This window comes from Microcaecilia unicolor, chromosome 6 (assembly GCF_901765095.1).
Source record: "Microcaecilia unicolor chromosome 6, aMicUni1.1, whole genome shotgun sequence".
NCBI lineage: Eukaryota > Metazoa > Chordata > Amphibia > Gymnophiona > Siphonopidae > Microcaecilia > Microcaecilia unicolor.
Genome location: NC_044036.1, coordinates 44,976,807 through 44,990,963, shown reverse-complemented (window position 1 = coordinate 44,990,963; position 14,157 = coordinate 44,976,807). Strand labels below are relative to the sequence as shown.

The 14,157-nt window shown below is 41.7% G+C and overlaps 1 protein-coding gene across 1 annotated transcript in view; it reads left to right on the top strand.

Annotated features, from left to right (window-relative positions):
- SERBP1 (SERPINE1 mRNA binding protein 1) overlaps nucleotides 1-12,104 on the top strand; it is a 51,506-nt gene extending 39,402 nt beyond the window's left edge. Inside the window, 5 exon segments of the mRNA XM_030205597.1 lie at nucleotides 8,595-8,620; nucleotides 8,623-8,652; nucleotides 8,655-8,767; nucleotides 10,335-10,511; nucleotides 11,708-12,104. Of these exon segments, the coding sequence (XP_030061457.1) occupies nucleotides 8,595-8,620; nucleotides 8,623-8,652; nucleotides 8,655-8,767; nucleotides 10,335-10,511; nucleotides 11,708-11,764 (403 nt within the window). The 3' untranslated portion in view covers nucleotides 11,765-12,104.
- Nucleotides 12,105-14,157: the final 2,053 nt, after the last annotated feature.

Genomic DNA, 14,157 nt, shown 5'->3' with positions numbered 1-14,157 from the left:
GTAGTAATCGTCCTGCTGCATGGCCCAGTCAACTACACTGTAAGCAAGGAAAGCCCATGGTTAATCTCTGTTTCCACCTCCCTATCACAGCCGTCATTCCCATACACTCAAAACCAAGCACACCTAGGAGCTGCTGATCCACATTGTCGTTTTTTTTTTTTTCTTCTTCCATCTGAAACCATGTTAAAGCGCGTTTCTACTGGATAAATGGCGCCTCTTCTAAAGGTACAGGACAAAAGGTTTTGGTTTTTGTTTTTGTTTTCTTACTGCACACCTTTTTAATTTTATTTGAAAGCTACCCTCTGTAGTATGACTATCATGAAATCTAAATTAAATATCACTAAAACGCTTTAAAAAATATTCTACTGGTAGAACACGCAATTTTAAACTCTGTATTGTCAGATCATTTTGTCAACAATACAAACTTTATCCAGGTAAGTGCCCGTGGCTGCGTCAGCCCCGCCGTTGCCTGTTCAATGTGTGTCAGAGTATGAGGGAGCTCCAGCTGCCTGTGAGTCACAACAGGACTTAGCTGCTGGACGCCAGAAGCAGGTCTCTCCTTAGGTTGACAGCAAATAGCACCCCCCCCCCCCCCCCCCCCCCCAAGCACCTCGGAGGGAGGAGGAAGGGAGGGGACAGGACGTTGAACTGGGAGGGAGGGGGAGGGACCCTTGAACTGGGAGGGGGACTATGGAACTGGGAGGGAGGGAGGGAAGGTGACCCTGGAACTGGGAGGGTGGGGACCCTCAAACTATGAGGGAGGTGGGGGGAACCTGAAACTGGAAGGGACCCTGGGGTACAAATGTAACAACAAAAAAAAACTCGGAGGGGAGGGGGGGATGACCCTGGAACTCGGAGGGGGGGGATGACCCTGGAACTCAGAGGGATGGAGGGAGGGGCCCCTGGCACACACTCTGATTCTCACACACACACTCTCCCTCTTACGGACACACTTGCACCCAGTCTCACTCTTTCTGCCACACACACACACTCGCACATTCACTTTCTCTCACACAGTCAATCTCGCACACCCTCTCTCAAACATACACACTCTGTCAGAAAACGGGCCTTTTTCACTAGTATATATATGATTATTCATTAGCCTATATGTGATGTTTTATTTTGGTTGTGATTGGCATTGTATATTCAGTTGAACTGATGATTTTACCAGTAGGGATTTTTATACTTCTTGGTTACATTGTTTTTATTTTTCATAGTCACATTTGCTTTTTTTTTTTTTTTTTTCTTTTTAGGAAGTTGTTTAAGACTAGAAGTACTATCTACTACTATTAACATTTATTAAGTGTGAGACTGTAGAATGAGATGCATATAGTTCTATTTTGTGCTTGTGGTCTAGGACATTTTTAACATGGTAACATTTTGAAGTACAATTGATTATTGAGTATTTTTCTCCTTTTTTTTCACTCCTCTCTCTCTCTGTATATGTATTCTCCTTTTTCACACCTCAGAGTGAGTGTATGTGTATGTATATATGTATGTGTGTGTGTGTGTATATATATATATACATACATGCATCCATTCTTGTATCCCACTGTTATCAAAAATAGGTTTCAGTTCAAAGTGGCCTTACAATTTACATTCTGGTTGAGAATTACAATGATTGTTTGCCATTTACATTTTTGGTTGAAATTACATGATAGTTTTCAGTTGTGAAGCAGAAAGGACAACGATACAATCATTACCTTGATCTTGGATAAATTTAACAAAAGTCCATTTGTCTTCATCTATTGACTCACCTTTTCTATACAACTACACACATATCCTAGAAGGCGGGTGGAAACATGTTTATAGTAGTGGTCCCCAAATCCAATCAGAGCTTCAGCCCAGTTGTGTTTTCAGGATTTCTACAATGAATATGCATGAGGCATTTTGGCATATAATGAAGACAATGATTCACAGAAATCTCATGCATATTCATTGTAGAAAGCCTGAAAAATCAGAGTGAGTTGTGGCGCTCAACAAATTGATTTGGAGACCCCTGTTTTAGAGAGAGAGGGAGAGTGAAAGGAGAGAGAGTCCAAAAAATAAGAGGCATCTCATCAAGTGCAAGATGCAAGAAGGGTGTGCAACCACACAAATGAAAACTGTAAAATGGACAGTAACAGGAGACATTGCAGAAGGGTTAGTTGATTTAGCATTACAAAGAGAAAGACATCCTTGAGGGAGCAGATCCCGAACAAGACATGATCTAAACAACCTTGAGGAATGCTTGGCAGCTAAGATTCATACATCTAAGGTTCAGAAATCCAAGAAACAGTATGAAAGGGCAGATGAAATCAGTGTGTACCAGCTAGAGCAAAGACCTCGACGGACTATGGGGCTCATTTCAAAGAGAAAAACATATATAGAGAGAAGCTGGACACAGGAATAGGAACACAGAAGGAAGAATGGGGGACATAGAGGATCAGTGCTGGATAGAGATCGGGTAGGGATACAGAGGACCAGTGCTGAACTGGGTGGGGGAAGTTAAGGACACAGAAGGGAAATACTGTACTGAGGGAGGAACCTATGTAGGGTAAAAGGGTGATGTTGGACATATGGGGGATAGGGACATAAGTGATGCTGAACGGCAAGGGGGGTAGGGATACAGAATGGAGGTGTTGGGCAGGGGAAATGAGACGCTGAACCTGGCTAGGATGAACAGGACCGATGTAGAAATGTTATCAGAAATTAGGGAAGCTAACAAACCGGGCAAATCAGTTTTGATGCTGATTTATGATTTGTTTTATAGCTTTACTGGACCACACCTTGAGGCAGCATTTGCGAAACGTGCTGCATGTTATTGGTGGTGATGTCGGTGTCCAGCAATATGTGAAGACAAGTGTTTAAAACATGTTTAATCAAGAGATATTCTACCTTTAAATATTTTAAAGGGGATGTTTTTCCATAAGAAGAAACAGATTTTGTAAGAAGCTTGTGAATTGTTGATTACACATTCGTGAGAAATAATTGTTGTGAATTACTTGAATAAATACTTGAATGAGAGGAGCTTTCTAATTGGTTATATTTTGAACTTGTGCTACATAGAACTGTGAATGAAAGACTTTGAGATATTGAATATAGCCTGCAAATTGGATTATATATTATGTATCCCTGCTAGTATAATTGACCTGCAGTTTGATTTATTCTAGGATAAGCAGCATAAAATCTGTTTTACTGTTCTGGGATCTTGCCAGATACTTGTGACCTGGATTGGCCACCGGTAGAAACAGGATACTGGACTTGATGGACCTATGGTCGGCCCCAGTATGGCAGTGCTTAGTGTTCTTATGTACTGAAGTTTCTTTGCCTACAGACACAGAATAGGAAGAGCCTTAGTAAATCAGTTTCTAAAAGAGCTACTGCTGATCTGGAAGGGGATTCTCTGCCCCCTCTGGAGTGAAGGAGTAGCTAGTGGTTAGTGCAGCGGACTTTGATCCTGGGGAACTGTTTGTCTTGCCACTGCAGCTCCTTGTGACTCTGGGCAAGTCATTTAACCCTCCATTGCCCCAGATACAAATAAGTACTGTATATACTATGTAAACTGCTTTGATGTAGTTGCAAAAAACACAGAAAGGTGGTATATCAAGTCCCATGCCCTTTCCCTTCCTCCCCCCCCCCCCCCCCCCCCCCCAAAAAAAAAAAAAAGTTTTTTTTCCCCCAAAAAAATTCATTGCGAGAGAGGTCTCGACTGCTGGCTCCTAAGTTTTTGGGCTGGTTCCTAGATGTAATAAAATTTGTCAAGGCCTGTTTACAGGAATGACTAAATTTCACCTTTCACTACATATCTAATTAAGCTGTGGAACTTGAGCAAGTACTAAAAGCTGGGTTTAAAAAAGATTTGGGCAAGTTCCTGGAATGTTAAGTCCATAAGCCACTGCTTATCTCTAGGAGTAGATAGAATGGAATCTTGCTATTTGGGGGGATCCTGCAGGTACTTTTGACCTGGACGGTCCACTGTTGGAAACAGGATATTGGCTAGATCAGGGTTCTCAATCCGGTCCTCAGAACACGCTTAGCCTTTCAGAGTTTCATGGATATCCACAATGAATATACATGAGAAAAATGTACATACACTGCCTCCATTATATGCAGATCTATGCAATGTATGTGATTGTGAGTAGCCTGAAAACCTGGCTGGCTGGGTGCATTCCAAGGATTGGGTTCAGAATTCCTGAACTAGATGGAGCTTTATCTGACCAGTTGGGCTATTTTCTTAGATACTATTCTTTTAACACAGTTCCTATGGGCCTCCTGACCTTTCTTTAACAAAAATTTACTAAGTACCATGCTGGGGCAGTTGGAGAAGTGCTTCATCTTGCTGTCTAGGTCAGATCTCTTGAAATAGCCACATGATTGCACCAGCTATTTCATAAGACTTGGGAGAGTACTTTCCAGTTAATGGAGGTAGACGGAGAATTTCTTTGACCACTGGTGGGAGGCCTTGTGGCAACACTGTTAAGGGCACACACCTAGCCAGTTGGGTTTTCAGGGTATCCACAATGAATATGCATGAGATAAATTTGCTTCAATATTGTAGGTTATTACTTTTGGGATTATACATTAATGAATATTTCTAACTTATCAAAGGGTTGAATTTGAATTGCAAGTATTAAGACTCTGACAAGACAACTCTACTACAGTCATAATGATATAAAAAATGATAGCAGCTGATAGCAAATACACCTTTCAAACTTCTCACCTGTTGGCTGTAGTTATTTGTGGATTAAGTGTAGGACATAGAAACTCCCTAGAGGAGGGAAGGATGGATAGATATTTGCTGTAGTTGCTGATTTCATTTACCATAGGGTACTTGTTTTAATAACAAATAGACTTGAAAGCCCAAGCTGTTTTATTACAGCAGTAATTTGGTATGGCAGAATTTGGTGATGTGGTAAATGCTACCTTTAAATAAACCTGAGGGTCAGAAGCGCGCTATTTTACAGAAAAGCCATATTTCTGTATCAGGAGTGTGGGAGGCTACACTGAATTGGTTCATTGGCACTGAGCGTTCAGCATATCAGGTTGTTGGTAGGAGCCCTGTACCTCCTTTGTATTGTAAAACTTTGCACATCACAGGGATGGAATTTGAGATATTGCCTCTCTATGGTTACAAAGTGCTTTACGTATTATACACAGGTACTTATTTTGTACCTGGATTTTCTACTAGTAAACAAGTTGTGGTGATGGAATAATAAACATTTCAGTATTAGCATGCTGAAGCAAATACTGTGTATGTTGGAAGGTTGGTGGTGGTTGGGATTTTAGCTTCACAACTTTTAGATCTCTTTGCTCTATACAGGGTCATACTGCTGTTTTGATTTTTATCCTATATCTGTTGAATTGTCTTTGTTCAGACATGGTTCTTAATCTCAGGTACTACCGTGTTTCCCCGAAAATAAGACACTGTCTTATATTAATTTTTGCCCCCAAAAATGCACTAGGTCTTATTTTCAGGGGCTGTCTTATTTTTCAGGGAAACGTCGGGGTTGGATCGGGGTTGGCCCGCCTGCCCTCCGTCGCTCCCGGAACTAACCTTAAACGCCTCCCTTCACCTTCGCAGCAAGCAGCAGCAGGGTAGGCCACTCCTTCCTTCCGTGTCCCGCCCTCACCTGACGTAACGTCCGCGAGGGCAGGGCACGGAAGGAAGGAGAGGTCTGCCCTGCTGCTGCTTGCTGCGAAGGTGAAAGGAGGCGTTTAAGGTTAGTTCCGGGAGCGACGGAGGGTGGGTGGAGGGGGGGCCCGGCGACCTCGGATTGGGGGGGGGGGGCGCCCGGGGTGGCCTTGTCTGGCTGTCGGCGGCCCTGCTTTCAAACAAAAATTTGCTAGGTCTTACTTTCAGGGGAGGCCTTATATCTACCAATTCAGGAAAACCTCTACTAGGTCTTATTTTCGGGGGATGTCTTACTTTCGGGGAAACAGGGTAGTACTGAAAGAGGCTGTCCTTATTATTAGTGACATTGATGAGGAACTTCAAGAAAGATGCTTGGTAGCTGGTGATAGAAAAATCTGTAATAGAATAGCTACACCAAGTGTTCTATGCAGTTTAAACCAGAGTATAGAACATCACTATGAGAACTCTTGAATCAAAATGTTCTTTTAATGCAGTAATCCCAAATAGTTCAGATATGCTGGACAAGAGGTTTTGCCTTGCAAACTGTTCTCCAGCTGTGTCTCAAGCAAAAGAGGCTGGGAGAGTTTCATTCACATGCTGAATAGCATTGCTGTTTATGCTTTATATTGGTGAAATCTTGATAGTCACAGTAGCTTGAAAAGATCATACAACAGAATATAGCATAGATAGTTTCAGTTCACAGAGGAGACATGCTGCAGACTGTTACAGACCTGATGGAGAGAGAAAAAAGTGTGTGTGTGTGGGGGGGGGGGGGGGGGGGGGGGGAGATGCTGCAGACTAACTCTTATAGGCTTGATGGAAAGAGAAGGTGGGAAGGGGCACACTTGCCCCAGTATGCATAGAACAAAGCAAGGCAATAGAAAGAGTCCCCTATAAGGCACCAGGGAACCGGACATGTGCTCTGAAAGAGCCATTACAGGGATTTGTGGTCTTGTTATATATATCCTGTCATTTGCTTTCATGCAAATGGGGGACAGAACACAAGAAAAATTAAAAATAAAAATAGAAGAGCACTTGGGGGGGGGGGGGGGAGCTTGAAGACTTCAAGGATTTTAAAAACTGAATTAAATGTTACAGAAACCATAAAAGCTTGCAACTGGAAATTGTCAAGCAGGAAAGAGATCTAGGAATAATCATCTCAGGTCCTTAAGGTAGCCAGTCTATTTAATAAAGTAATAAGGACAAGCTAACAGTGTATCCATTAGGAAAAGGAGGTATGAAGCAAGGTGCTAGTATATATGTAAACAAAATTCCTTACCAGACTAGACAAGTGGGTTGTGTTCCCCTGCCAGCAAGATGGAGCCAAAGAAAAACAGTTCAAAGCTGACGTCTTGCTTTATGGGCAGCATGGGGGCCTGATGTTGTCTTCAGGTCCTCAGTGTTTCTCTGGCTTCAGCAGCTGGTGTGGTACAGCAGCTGTGAGTAGGCCATTCCCAGGAATGCTGTAGACCCAGATCCTGGTGGAGTATAGATCTTGTTCCTTTTTTGCTTACAAGTTGGGTAATAAAATGTTCTCTTGTAAATGTTAAAGCTAGCTAGCAATTGGCAGTGTAGGATTGCTTGTGCTCTGGGTCTTTGGCAACTCAAACTAAAGCTATTTCCTGCTGAGATTACTGACAAAGGTGCAATACATCAAAGGGTAAAATCCTGTACTGACAGAATTGAAGCATGCCTTGGACAGACCTAGGGGGACGTTGATGGGGAGAGAGGCAATTATAGTACTGAAACACAATCTTTACTCCCTTAATAGCAGAGGCCAGGAATAAGAAGAAATGGTTCAGACAAAGGAAACATAGACTAGCAACATTGCAGACCACAGGGTAGCCTGGTGCCATCCAGTTAGTGCAGGCGGGTTGGCAGTGGCTTGTTGCTCTCTGACAAGACCACAGGAACATAGGTGTCCATTTGTTTAAGCAGCAGCCATACAAGATTTGGTAGCTGTTGAAATAGTTATGAAACTTGGTAGTAAGTTGTAGCCTGGATATTGTACTAAGTTTGGGAACTTGTATGCTCTTCTATTCAGGACAGAATCAAAGAAGCCAATTTGGATATCCTTCAAGTGGTCAGAATGCCACACCTTCCAGTTTATACCCACAGGGGCACAGAGAAGGGTGCTGATCAGATTTCACTCCATATTTGGTGTATGCTATTTAGGATTTTTTTCAATCACAGATTAGTAATGCAGAACATTTATAAATGAAACAAAAACCCACAAAAAAAAAAAAACAAAGTTCCCACACAGTATGCCTGGACCTGGGTTTCTAGTTTTTTTCCTTGCGCCCTCATTAAGAACATAAGAATAGCTATACTGGGTGAGACCAGTGGTCCATCTAGCCCAGTATCCTGCTTCCAATAGTGGCCAGTCCAGGTCACAAATGGCTGGCAAGAAACCCAATTAGTGGCAACATTCCATGCTACAAATCCCAGGGCAAGCAGTTGCTTCCTCTGTCTATCTCTATCTCAATAGCAGACTATGGACTTTTCTTCCAGGAACTTGTGCAAAAAAAATGTTTTTTTTAACCCAGGAGCTATTTATTAACTATGAAGGTTTTTTTTTTATTTTTTACTTCTGGGTGATTATAGTTCTGGTGGCTAAGATGTATTTATCAAATGCAAGACATATTGCAGGCATACAAGTGGGAGGATTTGGTAATTAACACTTCGTAGTCATATGTCTGCCATCTTCAGTGTGCCCCAGGCTGACAGTGACAGGGGCTTACCCGCCTCTTCACATTTTTTTAATGTATTTTGATTTGGTTGCTAGGTTGTGGGCCACTCTAGTGCCCATCTGGTATATAAACTGAAATGTAATATCACTTTGTAGAACGGTAGCATACCATATTGAAATCAAATTTCCAGACACTTGCTTAGGTTTTGGGTACTCTTCTGCTGCAACCATCTTACCGCAGCAAGTAGAACAATGTCATCTAGTAATAAATATATTATACTGCTTACAGAGAAATGAAGTAGAAGAAGTAAAGGAAGAAGGCCTAAGGAAATGACTTTGGATGAATGGAAGCTATTCAAGATAAGGACCGAGCAAAAGTTGAGTTTAACATTCGTAAACCTAACGAGGGTGCTGATGGACAGTGGAAGAAAGGCTTTGTTCTTCATAAGTCCAAGAGTGAAGAGGTAAGGAATTGGCTCTTTGGTACCAATAGAGTTCACCTATATTCTCAAAACGTGCGTAGATTTTTTTTTTTTTTTAACTGTGAAATTTCAAAACTTTTATTTAGGTGTGTTTCACTAGTGATAGTACATTTTGGGGAGGGTTGGTCCATTCATTCATACACATGAGTTTGCATATGCGCAGACAAACCTAGAGAGCAGTGTGATGGTGAGATCACGCTCCTATCTCTTTGAAGATTATGCTGGATCCCAAGCCCTACGGCACAAAAAAGCTGAAAATAACTTCCAGTAGCAGCAGCGCATGGATAAGTGGGGAAGCCAATCCCTGGCAGCCGAAGACTGTTTATTTGTAGTGTTGCACATGGCAGTGGACTGATGGGAAGAAGTGGCGTTCTTGGTGATGGTGGAGTCTTCTGCCAGAAATGGTGACAGGTGGAGGAATTAATACATAGGGAGGGGGTGTGAACGGAATGACTGAGGGAGAAGGGGATAACTGCCAGGCATAAGGGAGTATGGTAGAGGGGAGAATGACAACGAAGAGAACGGGGGCAGAAAGGAAGGGGAAATGATTAAGGAGAAGGGATGCAAGTGTGGCTGGGAGGAGGAGTTAAATCTCCAGGGAGAAGGAAGAGCTAGTGAACAATTCAATGCAGACCCACCCACTCAGTGAATTTTGCCTATATGCAGTGCTTCTTGCATACACTTTACAACTTCTCTTCAATCAGACATTGCAGAGAAGGGTGCTGATCAGATTACACTCTGTGTTTGGCAGTGGCGTAGGGCAGGAGGGCGGTCCGTCCCGTCCCGGGTGCACGCCGTTGGGGGGGTGTCGGCTCCGCTGGTCCCCTGCTCGCTCTGCCCCGGAAAAGGTTACTTCCTGTTCCGGGGCAGAGAGAGCAGGGAACCAGCGGAGCCGACGCAGCTCCCAGCAACGTGCAGTCAGGGCGGATCGGCCCTACCGCCCGTCCTTCGCTGCTTTGCGATGTAAGTACGCGCTCCGGGGGGGGTGTGCGCTCCAGAGGGGGGATGGTGCGCTGTGCTGCACCCGGGAGGGGGGGGGGGGTACGCAGCTGCGACCCGCACCGGGTGTCAGCTGCCCTCGCTACGGCACTGGTGTTTGGTGTGTGCTATTGTAGATTTTTTTTTTCAATCACAGATTAGTAATAGAGCATTTTTAAACAAAAAAATCCACCCACATAAATTAATGCCTATTGGACATTGAGTTCAGATGTGAGGTCTCCTGTCAGAATTTTTACAACTGTACATGTGACTTTTAAGCATTTTCTATAAGTGGGTACATTGTCATTGTACCCAGTATGAATTTTTTCTCCAAGGATGTGTATATTAAGGAGAGGTGTTGGGATAATGATTTTTCCATGTTAATAATTGTTAAAACAACTCTCCTGCTTCTCATGGAATGACATAGAACTAGCCCTTAATTACATTTGTCTTAATGTCTCATGCATGCACAATATAGCATTCAGTGAACCTCACTCGACTTTGCTGTTTTGAGGTCTTTAGTTTAAACTTGAGCAGCAGATTTATTAATTGTCGCATGCTATGGCACTAGGTTCATGCTGAAGCTTCTGATTTGGATCATCATTTCCGTAAACCTGCAAATGACATCACATCCCAGCTTGAAATCAATTTTGGAGACCTTGGCCGCCCTGGACGTGGTGGTAGAGGAGGCAGAGGTGGCCGTGGGCGTGGTGGTGGAAGGCCAAGCCGTGGAAGCAGAACTGACAGGGTAACCATTTGATATCTTCTATTTCTAGAATTGCCTGCTTCTCGCTTTCCTAGATTCTGTCAGAAGGAACCTGGGAGAGTTAGAAACTAGACCACTGCTACTGCTGCAGTTAGACTGCTTCCTCAGCCAGAACATGTGTAAATTAAGTGAAGAATATTGCATGATGGTGATAATATTTAGATACAATAAATCTGTTCCCTAGAGAGCTTACAATCTGAGCCAGTGAGAGATGGCAGTGGCAGAAGCAGGATTTGAATCCTGGCTGCTATGGTTTCTAGCTCATTACTCTTAATAAGACCCGGTCCTCCACTGAAAGGTGATTTTATACTGCTGGAAAAAAATTGGCCAACTGAGTTTAATCTATATATCAGCTGGAACATTTACTTAGTTCATTTATGTATCATCCTGGGACTAAAATTGATAGCAGCAGATGCTCTGCTGGAAGATTTCTAAACACCCATGCAGTAGGTGCCAGCAGTTTATGTCATCCTGAAAGAAATAGGATATAGGCCTAGACATCTCCAGGAACCAAGCAGTTATGTGGTCAGAAGGCAGTGTCTCTTAGAACCATCCTATTAGAAATGTGATAACCAGACCTTGCTGCTGTTCTGTTTTGAGAAAGTAAACTTTCATTGTTTGTGTGTGCATTGTGTATCAGTTGTGATATACACAAAAATAAAAACATTTTTTTTTACTTATAAAATTTAGTTGTATCTGGCATATTTCCATGCCTAAACAAATAGCATGTCATGTGTCTTGCTGAAAGCTTGTACCTGTGCTTAGGAGTCCTGTGATACTTAAAGGCAGTTTCTCTTCGTATTTTGACACAAGCTTGGTGCTTAGTTGTACTGGCATGTGATACACTGTGTCTGTGTGCATAGTGTTGCACTTCCGTTCAAAGTGCAAAGAATGTATGTAACAGATTTTGTGATTCTAGATAGCAGTTTGCATAATATAGCCACATGGGAATAGCTGTCTGACAGCCTCTTTCTCCTCTACAATCTAGTGTTGTGTAAATATTCTTCCTTTTAGATTTCATGGATGGTAGTTGGGCTTTTTTTTAACTTGATGATTTCTAAGAGCTTCATGTGTAAAAGAAAAAAAATATATATATATGCCCCATCTTTGTAAGTGATGCTGTGGCTCATTGCTCCCATTTAGTTAGTAAGCTGTTAACAGCTTTGTTTCTCTTTCAGTCCAGCGCTTCTGCTCCTGATGTAGATGACCCTGAGGCTTTCCCAGCTCTTTCTTGAAGTGGTTGTCAAAAGCTGACCCTGGTGGGCCCCCCTTCTACGAGGCTTGCATGCTTAAGGATCCTAAACAACTATAACAAATTAAAAAAAAAAAAAGACTCATTCATACCATTCACACCTAAAGACTGAATTTTATCCGTTTTAAAAATGGACTTCTCTTGCTACACAGAAGCAACGATATGGTAGTCAGTTTTGTATTTAGAAATGTAATGGTAGCAGGGATGTTTTCATAATTTTTTCAGAGATTATGCATTCTTCATGGATACTTTTTTGTATTGCTGCTTGAAAATATGCGTTTCCAAACTTGAAATATAGGTGTGAACAGTGTGTACCAATTCAAGATTTCACTTCATTTGTGAGTTTATTATTTTTTTTCCTGCATAGAGGATTTTAGAAGCTTTCTCTCCAAGCTGCAAAAGGAATTTAAAATATGAGATGCTTGTTTTCTGGTTAGGTCAGTGCCATCACCACGGTGATTTGGAATAGCTAAACTTCATTGAGCAAGTTGTTAGCACTGTGTGTGTGATGCCAGCATCAGACACTTTAAATTTGGATCTGAATGTATAATTGCAGTCTGGAAATTTCTGCACTATTTTTTTAAGGTTGTTTATTTTTTGTGCCTATTTTTTTTATCCAAAATTCAGTACTTTAAAGAAATTCAAAGCACATTGGGACCCAGTCAGCTGTTTGCATGTACTGACCATTTCTTTTGTTCTAAAGCGCTCACTGGGTTTGTGTACAGCATTCTTCTTTTCATTTATCTTTAACTCTTTGGTTTCCCTCTGGAACCATCACTGCTTTTGTTAAGGCAGTATGAACTACTGCAAGTTGGTTATAGATAATATCCACTAGGGATTTGAGGTAGCATTTTAAAATCTTTGGGTGATGTATGGTGGGAAGAATGCCATTGAGATGCATTGTTGCATCATTAAACTCCATTGCAAAAATGAAACTCTTGCATGCAGCAACTCTTACCAAATTGGGAGTAGTACTTGAGAGATTTGTTGTTCCATTGACTTCAGCCCTTCTGGAGGAAAACACAAAGGATGAGAGGGGTATATTACAATTTTTTTTAATCCCTTAGTATGCTAGGAACAGTCTGCTTCAGAAGGGGGTAACTACAGTCTGCATGACATAAGCCAAAACAGCCTTTTCAGGATCCATACTCTGTGGTAAGGTTTAATCTTTTTTCACTGACTGACAGACAAACGTCTGAGGGATTTTTATTTTATTTTTGTTTTGTGAACATGAGTGTAAAAATCATACCCAACAGAGGATGTTTAAACTTATTTAATTTATCCCTATAAACATTACCACTTTTGAAAAAACTTCATAGAATGACTAATGACATTTCTTAGGTTTTGTTTGTTTTCAGTGTGCTAGAGTCTGATTTTATTTAATGTTTTTACAATTTTAGCAGATTATAGCATATTTGTAGCTTCAGAATTATGAAAGTTAGTGGATAAATGGTATTGGCCTATTTTTTTAAAAGCTGTACAGGACAGGAAACAAAGTATTAGTGATCTTTGAGTACCAAAATAGCAAACGTCTATAATTGTGTTATACAGCTGGCTTGCCTTATGAAAAGTATTTTTATATAAACAACCCTGTTAGTATTTGGGATTGAATTCACTTGGTGCAGTCACCTGTCAATCAGTTTCCATAATTCGGAAAGGGGGGGGGGGCCTGTGGTCTGGATCGTCTGATACTGGGATCATTGTGAAGTGAAGCATGGTTTCTTATGCCACATCCCAGGCCTCAGCACCTGGGGTCTTAGGATTGCTCCCACTTCTATAATATTAGTTTGTCCAGGCGTAATTCTTACTTTGGGTCCCCTAAATGTGCACTGAAAAATAGATTCACGGATATCCTGTTTTTAGCCTTGCACTTGAAATGTTTGAGGTAAAATCTCCAATTAACACTATGTTGGGAATTTTTTTAATGTAAACTTCTGCCTTGTTTACCTCTCTTCAGCTCTTCGATTGGTTAATTGTTCACACAGGATGACATTCTACCAGTAAAGGTAGAATGCAGATCTCTGTGTATGTAGATATTACACATTTTAAACACTGAAGGAAGAATGTAGGTAGATATGCTACTGTTTATAGGAATTTTAATGTTAAAACATGGCAAGCTAATGATTTTATATCAAAAAGATTGAGGTGTATTGGTTCTAGGAAGCAGAAGTGTTTGGTCTTTAATCTAAGCACACACAGTCTAGAATAGTTCTATGAAAATGCTGAACAGCACCACTGTTTCTCTGTTGCCAGCTCTTCCATGATTTCTTGTTGGAGACCAAGACTCTGCTCAGGAGGAATGGTATGTGACATGCTGCCCAGCAGTTTCTCTGAGACCACGGCATTCTGCTCTATCTTCCCCATGTCCTGTTAAGT